The sequence below is a fragment of the Zingiber officinale genome, chromosome 7B, assembly GCF_018446385.1.
Source record: "Zingiber officinale cultivar Zhangliang chromosome 7B, Zo_v1.1, whole genome shotgun sequence".
Lineage (NCBI taxonomy): Eukaryota > Viridiplantae > Streptophyta > Magnoliopsida > Zingiberales > Zingiberaceae > Zingiber > Zingiber officinale.
The window spans coordinates 111,147,275-111,165,594 of record NC_055999.1 but is presented as its reverse complement, the minus strand read 5'-3'; the positions used below and the strand labels follow the sequence as shown (position 1 = coordinate 111,165,594).

The 18,320-nt window shown below is 36.3% G+C and overlaps 1 protein-coding gene and 1 pseudogene across 1 annotated transcript; both read right to left on the bottom strand.

The window, feature by feature from the left end:
• Window positions 1-2,378: 2,378 nt before the first annotated feature.
• LOC122006917 (filament-like plant protein 3) lies at window positions 2,379-11,658 on the bottom strand. The gene is made up of 5 exons (XM_042562610.1): window positions 11,023-11,658; window positions 10,687-10,908; window positions 4,968-5,166; window positions 3,070-4,853; window positions 2,379-2,859 (listed from the first exon to the last, which is right to left on the bottom strand). The coding sequence occupies exons 2-5, from the start codon at window positions 10,795-10,797 to the stop codon at window positions 2,515-2,517; spliced, it is 2,439 nt and encodes an 812-aa protein (XP_042418544.1). The 5' UTR covers window positions 10,798-10,908; window positions 11,023-11,658; the 3' UTR covers window positions 2,379-2,514.
• Window positions 11,659-13,023: 1,365 nt separating this feature from the next.
• On the bottom strand, window positions 13,024-13,177 carry LOC122007585 (annotated as a pseudogene).
• Between the last annotated feature and the right edge of the window lie 5,143 nt (window positions 13,178-18,320).

Here is an 18,320-nt window from a genome sequence, read left to right as displayed (position 1 = left end):
CAACCCAGCGGCCCCCTCAACCCGGCCCCACAAGTATGAGAGGGAGTAAATCACGGTGAATACGGGCCCGGCTATGACATGGTGGTCTCAGGTGTTTAGCACGGACAGATATTGATGTTATCGCATTTGCTGTCGCAGACCCTCGACCTCTCGACTCATGCTGCAAGAATCCATGTCATAACCGGTTGATCCCGCCCGTGGGGGCTAGTTGATGCATTATATGAGTCAATTGGTGGTGGATTAGGAGCAAGGAGCTATGAACCCTACTAAATTGTTGTGTTTGCATTGTATTGTTAGAATACTAGTATGCATACAGCTAGACACAACAATCAAACGCGCACACGAGCACCATCCAACAACTAACTCTTAAATTGTTCGTGTATATATATATGAGAATTTGTTGTTTTAGGACCATATTACCAACTATTTACATGGATCTTGCATATTTTACTTGATGAACCATCACAAGCCATAATACAAGTGTCACGCTATCAAGTTGGCAAAAGACGATTGCGCTCACCTCAGCGCACCTGTCAATCCATCTCAGGACTAACACAGAGGAGGTAGATGACTACTAACTCTTGGAATAGTGCTAACGCATGAGGGAAGCATTTACTTCGACTATGTCAAGATTCGAATCCAACCTTAAGTTGACAGTACCTCATGTGCTAATCACTAGACCATCTCAAGGAGACAAGTGTAACGCTATCAATGTACTATTGGAGATCACACAAACTCGCATATGCTTTCATACTTAAATTTAAAGCAAAGTAAATTTATGCTATTTCACCTTAACATTCACCAACTATATTGTTTGGCTTAGCTGGCATGCCCTTCCTGCCCAACTCGACCAACCCAACCAACCCATTAGGCCAATCCAACTCCTCTAAAGTATTGGTTATGCTCTCCCTAACTAGCCCAACCAACTGAGGTCAATGCTCACAAATAACATTAGGGCAGGAAGCTACGGCGAAGTGATTGTGAGTGCAAGGGCTTGTGAGGTTGGCTAGCATTGAAGATGGACACTCCTAAATTCCAAAACATCAAAATAAGGGTACTCCTTTTGTTAAATACCAAAGGGTATTCCTTTAGCCCTTTCTTAAATCTTAAGCTGAATATATAATTTTGTGGAAAATAAATTAAGGTCCACGCCTATTTCAAAGTAAATTTCCTTTCTTGTTGATGTTTATGGATGTTCACTTTCCTTAACAATCCCCTCTAGATGCTTGTTTTTTTTTTTTTTTGCATGGCATGAGTAATCAATCAAGGAGAAGAGACACGAGTTAATCATTATTATTTGATCTTCTAAGAAAAATACATGGGGTATGCAAGCACAAGGAGTAGGGTTGTAAGTGAATCAAACATTGGTCAACAAATTTGATATTTAACTTGATAACATTTTATTTATGTTAGTTCAATATACAAAATGTCAATTAAATGAATAAGCTTGAGCAACTTATTAAACTATATGAATAAGCTTAAACACATACGTTCAACTTGTTAATGTTCATAAAGAAAAATTATGAATTATTTATGAATAATATTCATGAAAAAAATTGTAAATTATATTCATCAATAGAGCTCTTATTAAACAGGTAAATAGACAAACAGATAAGTTTGTAATATTAAGCTCCTAAACCAACCAAATAAGTTTTAAAATGTAAAAAGTTTCAAACAAGCTCCAATTGAGAGTTTAATTACATATAAATAGACTAAGCTTAAGTCAAATTTTAACCAAGTTCAAGCTCATAAAAAAGAAACCAAGTCAAACTTGAACAACCATTTCAACAGCTTAATTCATTTTAAACTTGACTCGGTTACCTTATCAACAAACTTAAACACAAAGTTTGACTCAACTTAACTCATTTAAAACCTTACCAAGGAAAACACAATGCAAAACTTAATTAAACTAAAAAGAAGGCACAAGCATAGGAATCAAATGGTCCTAAGTACACTACAAAACATTCTAAAGACAAATAGTTTTAAAGAATAATATGATTCATCTTTACCTCGGTTCACCAAATTTAGATGCTTCTTTATCGATCTATCTTTCCAACTGAACAGTCAAAAGAATGGGCATATAAATCCATCTACCTACTCTTCCATTCATTCTTTGGCTCATTTATCCAAACAAATAGGTCATTTAGTGAATAGGTTTTGATATAAATTTAATTGAAATTGACAAGAGCTAGAGAACAACCACATTTCATTAAACAAACTAGATCATCTTGGCATATTAACAATATTTTGACTTCCCTCTACTTTAGCTTGAGCTTAAAAAATTCTTAGAAAGCTCTTCATATTGGTTCAAATGACGCTTTCTTCGAGTCATAACACAACTTTAACTCAAATATTATCAGCAAAACCTGTCAAGAAACAAATCATTCAAAGAACAATTTTGCATCGTCATTTCTCTTTAGGGTGAATTGCAACCAACAGTCAATCTCTGGATGTAAATTCACAATATATCAACCACCAAAGTGGTTTTAGGTGAATTTCTATTTCCTATTGTTTCTAACAAGTGGTACTCCTACTACGAGATAATAATGTTCTAGTAATTGCAGATGAATTAGGGGAAGAAGCAGAAGAAAGCAAAGATGCTGAAGAAGACTCTACCGAACCTTTCTCGCTGCCGTTTGAAAATTTGTAACTTCCTACTACCTCCAATGGATTATTGCAAAGGAACCCATTGAATGCATTACTACCATCGTGATCTTGAATGCTTACACGGTGTTCTAGCATCTCAGCTTCAAGGATGTCAGCATCCAAAGTCGTCAACGATTTCAACTGTCGATTTAGAGAGGCTATCGTCTTCTGACATTCTTCCAATTTTCCAGCAGCCACAACAAGTTCTCTTTCCTGAAACAAAACAAACATGTTGAACTTGACTAAGTATGGTACTGAAACTCCATCTAATGTAGAATGCCTATTAATGAGAAATTTAGAAGATGAGAAACAGCATTCTGAAGCACTGAACTATTATGGTACAAGGGAAAATATTAGTAAGTCACTGAAACATAAGATTTGACAGATTGATGGCGAAGGCAGATTGATAGTAAGAAGGTTCACCTGTTTAATTTTAAATTCTCGATTGGATCTTGAAGTTCTATAAAGATCAGCTTCTCGGCTAATCCTTAAGAACTCACCTTCAAATTTATGACACTGAGCTGCATATTCTGCAGACAGTGCTCTCTCCTCGTCTACTCTCCTTTCTAGAAAACTCGCCTTATCACTCAGCTTCTGAACTTCTAAATGTGCTAATTCAAGCTGAATTTCCACCGACAGTTTTGCTGCCTCTGTAGCCTCTATTTTATTAGCAAATTCCTTAGCTGACTCGAGATCAAGTTCCAGTTTCATAATTGCTGCCTCTGCAGCTTCTAGTTTAATTGCATATTCTGCAGATAATTTAGTCTCCTCGTCAGCTTTCAATTCCCAGAAATTAACCTTCTTCTTTATCTTCCCAACTTCTGAATTTGCATGATCAAGCCGAGTTTCCAATGCCTTATTTGTTGCTTCTAAAGCATTGACTTTTGCTTCTAATTCTGAAGACAGTGCCCTTCCCTCCTTTAAGTGGCATTCCAAGACTCCAATTTTTTCATTGAGAGTACCAACTTCTTGATGAGCTGACTTCAGCTGGGAATCCAATTCCTGTCGAGCAACCACAGCAATCTCTAATTCAGCTTGATATTCAGCAGACATGACTCGATCAGCCTTGAGCCTTCCTTCTAATAAAGATACCTCCTCATAAAGCTTTCTATTTTCCGAGTATGATAACTCTAGCTGAGTCTCGAGCTCCTTCCACATACCCTCCAAATCCACAACTGTCCTCGCTTTCAATTCATTGGACAAGTCCATCTTTGTCTGCATTTCAACTATTTTATTTTCGGCTTCCATCAGCAGATTGCAAGAGACCTCGAGCTGGCGATGTGATTCTGCCAGAGCTATCCTCATTTCTTCTTTCTCATGTTCAAGCTTCTCAACCTTCTCTTCTAACTCAATCAATTTATGGTCCTTGATTTCATTTTTGATATGCAAATTGTCGTTAATAACCTGGCAGGAGTTGTCTTCCAGCTGAATGATCCCAGGATCTGTCTCAGGCAAGGCAACGAGTCTCTCCATCTCAAGAAAATCATCCATAAGCTCAATCTCGTCAGAAGCATCAATATTTTTTGAAGTTGGTTTCTCACCCTTAAACTGATCAAGCTCAGCAATTAAAGCAGATGCCCATGAATCTGAGCATCCAAGTTCAATATCTACACAAGTCAACCTATCTCCGCTATCTGATTTACTATCTGTGAAAGATTCCACACAGATTGAGCTTCCAATTACTTTGGGATCACTGGTGGATGATAGCTTATAATTTATATGGTGTAGCCGACGACATTCGGCTTCAAGTTTGGTGATCTTCTTTATGCTCTCCAAGTGTTGCTTACTAGCCGTCTCAGCTGCTTTGTTACTTAGCTCCCTCTCTAGTAATAAAACATGGAGATCTTTGAACAGTGAATGGACTTCACTCTTCAGAGCTGTGTTTTCTTTCTCAACAGTTTCTAGTCGTGCCTGAAGTCCATGATCAAGTGCTTTCAATTCAATTTTTGCAGCATCAAGATGTGGTTTGGTTTCCGCAAGTTGTTTTTCAAATTCGTGCTTCTCAGATTCCCACTTGCATCCCTTATCGGTGGCCAAATCATGAACTTTACCCTCTTGGTCCTCCCTGAATCGATGGCGTTGGCTGACACGTTCCTCGAGAGTCCTTTCAAGTTGGTTAATTCTATCTTCAAGGGAAGTGTTCTTTTCGACGGCAGTTTCAAGCTGCTGCTTGAGTGTTACAACCTCAGCTTCAGCCTGTTCCCAGCCTATCAAATTTAAGAGTAGATTAAAATGCGATGTGAGAAATTAATAAATGAGTAGTAGCAAAGAAACTGCAGGCAATGTTTAAGATAGTGATTCGCATAACCGAGGCAGATTACCTGAGACAGCATCTTCTGCAACTTTAGCATGCTGCTTGACAAGTTCCTCTTTGGCACTGATGTTGAGAAGAGCAGCCGATAGTTTCTGGGTCAATCTCTTCACAGTTTCATCAACTTCAGAATCACAAGTGTTGGATGCAACCTCTGGTGATTGTGCATGGCTAGTTGAAGTATCATTTGGAGAAGCCTTCGTCGCTTCCTGTTTTAGAAAGAACATCCATAATCATTCTTACGATATAGCATTGTTTCAAGTGCCCGCTGGTAAAGGTGAGCACAGCCAAAACATTTCATCTTAGCCACTAACAGATACTCATATCACGCATTGAGTATCTAGTTGCATTGTTCTTGAATACAGCTTATGTATTAGTTGAGTTTCCCTTCTAGTTCACATTTTATTTATATTACGAAATAACAGATTCTCCTTGCGACAAGAAAGTCACTTCAAAATTTGGAGATACATGAAAATGAATCATCTGTCTGAAATCCATAATTATAGTAGCAGTCTAGAATATAACTTCAGTTATTTGCCTTGAAGTAGGAAGATCAAAAGACGAGACATCTCTACAAGATATTAAAATTTGTTAAGAAAAGATTCAACATGAGAAAATATGCATTTCCCTTTTTATGTTATGAACACCAACTATGGTAAAATGTTATCAAACATATGGGTACAGCATGTGATGCAACATGTCGGTGAAGGAATATAAAACACTTGAAGGATTATTTCCTTAGGCCGCAATGTCATGGTGAAGTTTTTCCCTGTACTATTGGAATTATGCAAACAGTTGGGACTCAGTTATTGAAAATTGTTGCTTGTTGTTGTTAAAGAAAGTTGATATGTAAACGTTAATGAACTAACCCGACAATTAAATTAGTGTATAACAGTGAAGAAAACAAACATGTAGAGCATAACAACTATTGATGATTAACATGGCTGTAAAAACTACAGGATGTGAACAAACCATCCATAGAAACTGCAGGATCTAAAAGATAATAACACATCACAAGTTATTATATTTTGGTTACAGGAAGAGGTCACCAGATTAATATGATTGTACCAAGGTTCAAAATCTTGAGCCATGTCAAACCAGAGTTTTGATTTTTGACTAGAACAATATTGTTTTGATAGTGTGCTAATGTTCCAATCTATGGTGTCAGTGACAAATTTGAGATGCTAAGAGGAAGGAAATGGAGAAGAAAAAGAAGATAAGAGACAAATACTTAGGTTCAAACTTTATATTCAATCTAGAAAGACACAATTTTCACATTATATTTATATACACAAGCTATAAAAAAAATAGCATTGACCCAATTCATCTTGATGTGTGTTGTACTATGTCAAGAGGTAAGCGTCAGCATGCCATGATACTCATTGACATGATTATCATAGCTGTTGGAGAGATATTGCTTGTGTTGACAAGTATCGAGCTTTGGTAGCTTCGACCGTGCCTCAGAGATTTCAAACCATGGATTTTACTAATCTGTTTGTCGTGGGTAATAGTTATCCTAACCATGTCTTACATGATACAAGATCAAACATTCGACAAAAGTGACCCTTCCAAAGGCCAAGACATCAAGAGACATCTAAGATTTCTAAAAAAGGCAAGTCCAAACAATTCCAAACTTCAACCAATGACATCAAGAAACCGTACAAGATGTAGAATAGTCCCATATAAGAGCATAGCACCCTTTGCAAAACAAGAGTGTCAACAGTATAACAACTGCAGCCAATCATTACCCATGTGTCCTAGCATTTTGGCGGCAACCTTCAAACACAACATTATGAATTCATATTGAAAAAAAACAAGTTTATGCTATGATATAAGTCAGATTCTTGTATAAAGTTTCAAACCCAGTCCTTCAAGCTGCAGGCAGGGAAGAATCAGCCCACTGTAGATTAAAGCATCTAAATTCATCCTACACCCTCTCTTGGCAATGGCACGACTGTTAAACGCATGTTCCCGTGACTGCTCGAAAGGCCTGGAGAAAAAGCAAATAAAACCAAGCTATGGGGACACTACTACACTAATCAATGTTGATGAAGAAAAAGTCGCACATTTCACCATTCGTAGGAGTGAATGTTTGATGGAGAAAAAGGCATGGAGAAAGAGTCACAAATTTCACGCATTTCACCATTCAATGCTGATGGAGAAAAAGTGCCATGAGGAGCTGGAAATGAGTTTTTTTCTCAATCCTCTTTCAAAGGCCGAGAACACCAAGTTGAAACCCCAAGTAAGAAATTGAAAATATCTAAAAACCGCATTTAAATTATAGGAATTTGCACCACTATATGAAAAGGACTTCAAAAAATTAATTAAAAGACCAAAAAAGACAATTGAAGATAAAATGAGGATGCAAAGATTGCACATATTGAAGGCCTTCACCTTCTCAAAAAGCAAGGCAAATTGAAAATTCTATATGACATTCCCTGGAGTATAAAGTCCGTTACCACTCCATAATGAAACCCCAAAATAATATCCTTTCATGAGAATTCTATGAAGAACATTAGTAAAAAGGATAAAAAGAGAGAATTTCCCTATCTCAAACCTTCCCACGTGAAAACCACACACTAGCCCAACCATTAACTTTCCCTTTGTTTCCTTTGGCAGAAATGAGAGAGTTTTCCACTAAATTGCGATTTGGGCGAAATATTTGCCACTTTCATGTGAAATGGAACCAAATCCAAACTTTAAAAAGTTTTTTTTATTAATTATTTATATTTTAATCAATAAATATTTGAAATTTAAGTTTACCTTCCTTTTTCTTTCCCTCCAAGAGTCAAATGGACAATATTTTACTATTTTTCCTATGAGCATTTCCTCTATCTTTTTCATTCCCTAGCTTTTTCCTTCCTTTGTAGGGAAATCGTCAACCGAAGATGTCTACCAATGAGGTAGCTAGAAATTTATTTTTGTGGGGTAAAACATTTGACACAAATAAAAGATTACTTTTCTCTTTGGATGATAATTAAGGGTGAGCATAGCCTTGAAAAGGTTCAAATTCTTGAGAAAATTAATGTCAGTGTTTTGGTGATCTCATCTGTCGTTGATCGTTGTTGTTTGTATTCTCGTTGCTTGTTGACACTCTCATTCCTCACCTCTCTGACTTGCCTTACTCATTTTTGCAACCTTGCGGTCGAAACATAGTTGCCTTCCCATGCAAACATCCTTCACCCTCCAGTGGGGTCAATCTACAACCCCCAAATTGTAGACAATAATAGCCACATCCTCGTGCTCCATCCCTTCATGAAAGCATTATCTTCTAAAGTTTGGCCTAGGGACGGGTTGGCGGAGGCGCCGGGGCAAGCGAATCGCCTTTTGCCACCATATCTTCTAAAATTGAGATCCAATATCTTGCAGACTAGCTTTACTAAAAAATGTTCAAAGCAATTGGCCTGAAGTCACCAACACTACAAGAACTCTCTAGCTTTAGAATGAGAGGAGAGTAGAAGTAGTTTAAGGAATTTGAATGAGCTCAATCCTCCTAGAATCAATAAAAATTCAAGAGAAGTTAATTTTACTATGTCCCAAGTTCCAAAAGATGGTGAAACCAACCCATTTGAGAGCTCAAACTAATAGGGAACAATGTGGAGCGAAGCCATACAAAATTTTATGAGCGCCTCCCATTGATATGACACCTAAAGTGATCCAAGAAACCTTATAAAACTTGGACTCTCCTCGAATCACAAAACGTGGATGCATCAAAAAACAATAGAGCTTCCACACTTGCTCTCGGTAGCAACACATTGAAAGTATTTACAGTTATTCACCTTTATCTTGAATTCAATGTACCTTAGCACGATGCTAACCTTTACTAGTAGAAGTCCATCAACTTCGAAGGCACCTCACCACCAAAATAGCTTCAATAGGTAGGTGAAACTCTGCTAATCATAAATGTTTTCCTGTTCATATCTTAGAAATCTCTTCTGATGGACACAGACCCTACTTACCCATCCCTTCAGCTAGTGTCATAGCTCGTGGAGCTAGTGCCTTGCCTAACTTTAATCAACAAGAACAGAGCTTGGCATAAAAATCCTACCAACGGATCCAACAACTTTCAAATTTGCCTCCATCTGCCTAAAAGTATATAAACTGCCAACATTGAAGATTAAGGGAATATGATCAGGAAGAGTCACCATGAGACCCACAACCCTACTTCCATGGAAAACAACAACTTCCACTGCATTTGGACAAATGCAATGGATCGTAGCAAAACATAGGCAACCCTCATAAAAGCAACTCCAAGTGAGGCATGCCCAATTAAAGGCATATCAATTTATTCATCTATTAAATAAATAAGATGACACTCTATTGTCAGAGAATTCAACCAGTCATTAGGATTTGAAGTGCAGTTGAAATTTCCCCACTAGCCATAATCTATCCCCAAGTCCACTGATAAAATGGCCATTAGTGAATTTCTCCTCTCATGACTCATATGAGGTCCATACATATTAGTGATCCAGATAATCAAAGAAGATCATAAGTCTTTAATACAGTAAGATAGAAAAAACATCTATGCTTCCAACACTCCATCTGAAAGCTAAAAAGACCAAAAAAACAACCCACTTGAATGGATGTATTTTATTAGTAATCCAACTAATGAATCTTGCAGATATAATTTTAAATTAGTTAAAAATCACTGTAAGTTTTATATAAATGTAATAAATTTACAGCACTACAAAATCAAGTTTATCTTAAACAACTTTCTCAAGAAGATCTGATATTTCTTCTCATAACAAATCCAAGGAGACTTGTCTCCTAACAATGGAAGCTAAAAGAACCCATACACATACTTTGATTTTGTGACTTTGATATTTCAAGGTTCTAAAGAAATATTGTTTATTTGTAACCTATTTTTGAGCAAACAACAAAAATGATCACATTGAAGTATGGGTGTATTTCCTCAGTAAGAATACAGAAGTGGATGAGGAATTTAGAGAAAGGAAAATACTTGAATCCCTCAAGAGAGCTGTCTTGTTATCTATATCATAGATTTCAATTAACAAGTGCCACTCTTGAGATATTGGTGCGCCCTATAGCAATTTGTTTCACTGAGCATGCAAGTAAGTTATAGATCCAATCAATTACTTTTATGCAACTAAATAGAATGACTGTATGAGAAGGACCAGGAACAAAAATCAGCTCTTGGTTATTGTTCTGACTATAAAATCAAGAGCAAACACTCAACAATAAACAAACTTGAAGTAACAACAACTCCTCCAACATCAGACCATCGGATCACAGTTGCACAGGTTGTTTGTTAATATGTTTTAGATACTTCTAATTTACCATTATTGAAACTTCAGGGGCATAGCAGAGATCTCATGATGAAAAGACATAATGTGAAATGCAGTGTAGGAAAAATGTCTCGCATGAAGTACTCTCTAAATGTTAATCCTAATTTAATCTCAGCAAAAGATCTACAAACTCTAATTACTCAAACATGTGATATCATCAGAAATAATGAAAAATGTCCCATCCAAATTGCAGCTCAGACAAAGGAAACTCCTGATGCAACATGATAGCCAGCCAATAGCCACCAGAGATGAACAACTCAATACCCACATAAATAAGAACAATTTCAAACTTTTTACTGAGCTTTGTACATTCCATAGATTCACCATGAAAGTACCGTGCTGCAAAACTCGATCGCTTCCAAAATCCAAAACAAGAAGAAAAAAAAAGAGTTGGCATAAAACCAAAATGAGTAAAGTACTAACCTGGTCATCTGAGTATCTTTCGGACTGAGAGGATACCGATCCCGAACTCTCTGTCTCACCGGGGCTCTTCTCTGATGACTTGCGCCTCCACAACCAACTCCGGCGGTCCATCTTGAGATGTCAATCATCAAATGAAGCAGCAGCAATTTTCCGACGCCACCTTCCTTTTTCCGCCGCAGTCGAAAGCCCAAAAAATTCACACCTGGCCAGCACACAAAATGCCTACGAAAAAAAGAGCGCCGATCAAAGATCGGAATAAAAGACAAGAGAAGGCAACTGAAACCAAATGAAAATTTCATCACAAGATCCAGAAAACAAAGTCGAAGAGAAGCTTACGGTCATATAAAACTCCACCTTTTCCCCCTCAGTTCCATCTTTTCCGACTACTAACATCAAGATGCAACATCCCCCCAAAAAAGAAACAGAAAGGAAAGCGCAACTCGGATCAAGTACTTCTTCGCGTCACTCCAAGGACGCCGCTGAAAAAGCCGTCATCATTCACACCAAATGGACGGAATGCGAGAGGACACGAAATCGGCGTGAGTTTGTCGTTGTCACTCCGGTTTCCTCGCAAAATTCTCATCTTTTTCGCATGCCAAGGTTGGAAAAGCCACCCAATCTATCGATAAACCTACAAAACTACCACCTTCTTCCTGAGGCTGCCTACGCATGTGAACAGGAAAGGAAAGTCGCCTCCTTGGGCACACTTTTCAGCTTTATCTGCGCGGTTTACAAGGATGGCACGGTTTTTCTGGACGCTTTCAAAACGGAACCGGCAGCATTATTCCCGCCCTCTCCTAATTCCTCTTTCTGGGCTCCTCCAGCTGAGCTGCCGCAACCTGTAGTTCCTCTTCCTGTCCGCTCTATACTTTTGCCTGTTCTGCTGTTCCAAAACAGAAAGCTCATGCATTTCAAAGACGTTAATTCGGCAGCAGAGGACAGCGATGTGGTCTGCTAATCCCACGAACTGTTCCTGAACGGGGATGAGATAGATTTGCTACATAAAGAAGTAGAAAAAACGTCTTTTTTTTCACCTGGGGCATTTATATTTAGACGAAAATTAAAACCAAGTTACTTTAAATAGAGTCGTCAAAGCGAATGAATATCTTTTTCTCTTATATTATCGTCAGAAAAGGACTTTAATTTTTTGATTGTATATAAACGTTTAAATTTATCTATCTAATCTACAGCTTACATCTTGTTCTCCCTAGGGCGGTAAACAAGTCAAATCGAGTTAAATTTTAAGGTGTTCAAATTTGTTTGATAAGATAACCAAATCGAGTCAAGTTGAATTTAAAATGAATCAAACTTTTGAAATGAGTGTTCAAGCTTGGCTTAGTTTATTTTTTATGAACTTGAGCTTGTTTGAAGTTTGGTTTGAGGTTTGTTCATTTAGATGTTATCAAGCTCTCAATTCAAACTTGGCTTGAGCTTGACTTGAACTTGATTCGAGCTTGATTCATTTAAATGTTATCAAACTCTCAATTCAAACTTGTTTGATTGTTTGAAACTTTTAATTGTTTGATTGATTATTGAGCTTGATAATTTAAATTTATTTATTTATTTTATTTTATTGTTTATTTAGCATATTAAAAAGAGTTTTATTAATGAATATGGTTCATGAACATTGTTCATGAACGCTGTTCACGAATGTTGTTCACGAACGTTAACGAGCTGAACGCATATGTGTTCAAGCTTGTTTGTTTAGCTTAACGAGTTGTTCAAGCTTGTTTGTTTAATTAATCTTATGTATATTGAACGAACATAAACAAGCTCTTACCAAACCGAACACCAAGCTTATTCACAAGCACTTGGTTCATTTACAGTCCTAGTTCTCCTGTTGGTGATGTCATCGTCTTAGCGTTTTTTCAGAGTGACTCCTAACACGCAGAAAGAAAATAAATTACCGAAACTTATTTAACTTTAGTCAAACGACCTTCCTAAATAGGGGACAAAGGATAATTTAAAATAGTATTTATACCTATCAGAAATCTATATGATAATAAATTTGAGTACGAATCTTCTTGTCTGTAATTCATGAACCAAATGATGATCCACTTTATAGATTGATCCATTTTACCCCATCACTTAAACAGATGGGGTCCATCATACCCCACTAATTACGATCAATGGATAATCCTCTGATACGTAATAAGATGAGGTCTATCATAATCCGCCAATTTATCAAAATATAGTGTAATATTACTATTGTAGTCCTTTAATTTTATCAATACCCTAAATGTCATTTCATTTGTTTATCATCGGAATAAACTTCTCCCTTTTCTTTTTATTATTAGTCATCGTGCACACACGTTCAATGTGTTATATTAAACTTGGTAAAGGTGCATCATGCCCATGCAGTAGTGCAATGTAAGGGTGACGCTCGAGAACTCCAATAACAAGTCATTGTAACTAACTCTCCCTTAGAATATATTATACTGATAATAGCATATACTATATTTGATCTTAACCAAAAGATCAAAAAAAATATACTCTTTCTAATGTCACCGGCCTAAGATACTTATAGAATCTTCTCTTTCACAGTGTTGTCTATCCTAAAATATGAGACTAAAGAAAATCATGACATTACATATTTTTATAAAAAATAATTAGAGAAAATTATTAATAAGTATTAAAATTTATTTTAGTATGAAAAAAAGACACTAACGTTATTTAATTTTGGCCTTCACTAAAATTAATTTTTAAAGGATCTGCATTCTTAATTAAATAGTAGAGTAAGATTATTATTATTATTACTATTATTATTATTATTATTATTTTATCTTTATTTTTCTTTATGATACAAGAGCCAAGTTTTTTTTATTTATATAAACATCAATAAATGGATGCATTTTATTTTTTTTGTCTGGTCCTGCACGATTGAGACAAAAAAATTCGTATATCTACATAATGATATGATATTATTCACTTTTGATATAAATCCTTATGAATTTATTTTTAAGCTCTACTTAAATGATCTCATACTAATAAACTCATTCTTTTTTCATGTATTTCTCGCTCATGGAGAGGCATAGTTAGTCGTCATTTGGTGAATAACTAGTGGTAGCCTATGTGGATTCCTTTTCGTTTTATCTTTATTTGTTTACTTTCATTTTCTTCATTTCTCCATATTCTTCCCTTTCCATGACGATATTTTTCATTGTTGATTTCTTTTTTTTCCCTTCTTGAGGTTTGAATTTGTTCTTGGTATCCATTCTTCTTACTAGTAAAACTTGTCACATTTTTCTTAGATCTTTTTACACAATTTAATGTTGTAGAGGTTGAAGGCATTTTTTTTCTTCATGTGTACAATTATAGCAAAGATGATTATTCTATCCCTAAATTATGTGAAGAAGTCTTCACTGTACAAGAAATCAAAGGGGAGGATAGTCTCTAATTTTTATTATTCTATAAGCTCACGATTGAGCATTGGTCTTCAATTTCTCTATCTCAACTTGTAATTCTTTGGGTTCATCAACTTTAACAACTTCAACTTATTCTTGCAAAGGTTTGTCATGAAGATTCACGGCTTTATTCCAAAGATCCTTTGCATCCATGAAGTCCCTAACCTTGCTCAATTCCTCCTTTAGAAATTAAATCCACACTTTAAGATTACCTTTGCCCATTTATCCGCTTTGAACTTCTCGTCTTAGATTCACTCATCTACTTACTCTCTTGCCTAGGATGAATGTGATGCATCACTGCTTGCGAGGATTCCACTAATACACCCCTTCACAAGATGCAGTGGGGCAAACCTCTACGAGTCGCAAGCTACCTTAACCTAATTAATGGAATTTCCACAAACAATTAGCAAGATTTAACCTAAGTGTGATTTTTCTCAATACAACAACTCTTACCTCTCCTTAAAAGACAGAAGTGAAAGCAGGAGAAGATATACCAAGAGATTAATAAAGTTGAAGCCTTCTAACCTTGTCCAAGGGATATTACTAAGAGAAAGATCTTAGATTACTTTGGATACTCAATCAACTTGAGTACAACAAATACAAAGAGCTTATATATGTTAGGATCAAAATATATATAGATATCTCGATAATTATATGATATTGTTCACTTTGAATTTAATCCTTTGTGATTTTATTTTTAGACTCTACTAAAAATGTCTCATACTAATAGAGATATCTTTCTCTTATAAGTTCATGATCCTTTTTATATATTTTTAACGTGGGATTTTATTTGCAACCATTACAACCCAACAATCTCTCTTCAAACAAAGGGTCGTCCACTTAAGCCTACCCGCTTGATATCATTTAATCCTTGACCTACCAGGATTTTCCTACCCCTCAGCCGACCTACTAGGACTTGTTGCCTATAGCTACAATTAGGACTTCTCTGTCTGGTGTTTGGTCGTCTCTCTTATGCGTAGTCGATAGTTAATCATTCTAGTAGTCCGGACTCTATGCTAATTATTAGAATAAAAACAATTTAAATATTTCCATAAAGATAACATAAATCTTAATGATTTTTTTTTTAAATTTTATTAAAAAAAATTTATATCAATAAAAATATCTTTTTGTTAAGTACATCATCTTTTGTTATATTCAAAATATAAAATTTTATTTACAACCATCAACCTAACAATATATATATGGCCCAATGTTAACGTGCACATTTGAAATGACTAGACCTCTGATCAATTGGAAACCCTACTCTAATTGATTGGATAACTCAAATATGGACATTTAAGACTAATGGTGGGAAAAAACTGTCACTCGACTCTAGTTGAATAAAAACTCTTTAGTTGGCTATTGCTGAAACCAAACTATTGAAATGTTGTATCTTTTTGAGAGCATGAAATAAAATGAAACGAAAGCGGTAATCACTCACAATGATCTCCCGAAGAAATTGCAACTGAAGACGTCGGCCAACGAAGAGGTTGCCGCTGTCGGAAGCACGATCACGGGGCAACCGGAAAACACTTCAAAGCTCACGAGCCAAATCCCAACCTCTAGACGTTCACCTTTGCTCGCTGATCACCTCACACTTCGCTGCGCTCCTCTTTAATCACCTTTCAAAACCTTTGCACCCTCGCCCTCTTCTCAAAGGCTTGGACGCACCTTTATAAGAAGACTAAGGAAGACGAAGGGGAAATGACGCCCCTTCGTCTCCTTGGCGTTTGCAGCAGTTTGCAGCAACGAGAGAGACGAAAGGACTTCGTTTCCCTTCATCTCCTGTAACATCCAACATCTCCCACTCGTCTAAGTCAATCCATAAGGTTATATGGTCACATATACCATGTCAGTCACATAGACTACAAGGTGATCATGTCACGAAGATCAGAGCAAAATTAATTAGTCACAAAGACCAAATAAGAACATCCATTCCATACATTAGGGAAAATGGTTCGTGCGACAGCAAGCACACTGAGCATTCAACTGCTAAGAAGATTGTCACACCTTACTTAGCTGCTCCATATAACGAATCAGAGACATAAATGTCCATAGGATGAATCATAGACATAAATGACTTGTCTTTATCCCAGATTAAATTATTTACATCATTATGAACATCTCTAATCCCTCATATTGACTATATGTCAAGAGCATGTTCAACATCTCCAATCAAACAAATTATTCACAATTACATTTTATGTACTGAACTAAAAATGTAACTGGTACCAGTGAATAAATGTTATAGATGTAAATCAATCTTAATCTTCCTTTTTAGCTAGAATCTATTCATTATGATCAGTCGCTTTCCTAGTTATGCTCTATAGACCGAATCATCCATAACCAATAGGAAACATGCTAAAGTAGCAGACACTGATCAAAACTTCAAGTAGACAGCTAAATAGTCACTTAAGATAAGATTGAGATTAACTTATAATCTCAAGGGTCTCACATAGTAGAGAAGTAGGGATCCATTCTTCTACTACCCTTCTTGTCGCCATAACACATGTGGTATGAATAACATGCTACGATGTTATCCTCTTTACTAAAAAGAGCACATGTTTTTTCCAAATTTAACATCATACATATTTTGATCTAGACATACCTAATGTCTAATCCTGAATTCAACATATGAATTCTAATCTGGCCTTTAAGCAGATTCAGTAAATGGTGGGTGCATTTACTCCAACCATTACAGAAATGATCTCATCTTAACACAAATGATCTCATCTTAACACAATTATCAAGGTGGCCTTAACTTATGGGTATGTCTCTATTCACAGCTACATAAGCTATCCCATAAGCAACGGCCTTACCTCTATTTGTACTTAACAAATAAAGATGATTGTCCATGTGAGTGAACCAATCTCAATCTGCCAACATGCTTATCGAGACTTTTATTCGAATGTAACAAAGACATATACACTGAATAGATCATGACATTTTTCATTTATCAAAATGTCTTTACAATTAGTTACATTATTCGAAGTCCTAAAGACTTCACATGTCCATGAAATGACTATTTAGTCAATGGCTTAGTAAAAGGATCAGCAAACATATTCCATGTAGGATTGTACTCAAGAATTATCTTTTTATTGTCAACAATATCCCTTACAAAATTATACTTAATTTCTATATGCTTGCCTTTGCTGTGATATTTGGGATCCTTGGAAAAAGCTGTTGCAGCTTGACTGTCACAGTACACTGTAATAGGACTCTCATTATCCTCAACAATCTTCAGATGCTTCAAGAACCTTCTTAGCCAAACAGCCTCTTGCATAGCCGCTGCACAAGCCACATACTCATCTTCCATTGTCGACAAGGCTACACAAGCCTGCTTCTTGCTGTTCCATGAGATGGCGCTACCATTCAGCAAGAAGACATAGCTAGATGTGGATTTTCTATCATCAAGGTCCCCTGTCCAATCTGCATATGTGTAGCCACTTAGGCTCATTTCTGATCCTTAGAAGCAGAGGCAATAATCCGTTGTTCCTTTGAGATATCTAAATATCCTCTTCACTGCTTTCCAGTGTCTCAATCCTGGATTTAACTGGAAACGACTAACTAAGCCAACAGCATAGCTTATATCAGGACGAGTGCACAACATAGTGTATATCAAACTACCAATAGCACTGACATATGGTTTCTTCTTCATTTCGGCTATTTCCTCAGGAGTCTTGGGATACATACTTTTGCTTAAAACAGTACCTTTCGCTATAGACGTCTGTTCAATGTTGCAATATGATATATTGAAGTGTCGTAGCATCTTAGTGATATAAGCTTTTTGAGACAAACCTAAAAGTATTTTTGATTGGTCTCTAACGATCTTCACTCCTAAGATGTACTCTGCTTCTCCCATATCTATTATGTCAAATTGTGATGAAAGCCAACTTTTGACTTCTATCACACACTTTATGTCGCTTCCAGCTATTAGCATATCATCAACATATAATGATAAAATGACAAACTTTCCTTTCTCCTTTCTTAGGTAAACACAATGATCCTCATTGACCATTTTGAAACCATAAGACAATATTACTTCATTGAATCTTATATTCCATTGTCTTGATGCTTGCTTTAGCCCATATATAGACTTCCGAAGTCTACATACTCTTTTCTCTTGGCCTTCAGCAACATAACCTTCTGGTTGTACCATATAGATTTCTTCATCAAGATTACCATTAAGGAAAGTCATTTTTACATCCATCTGATGTAATTCCATGTCAT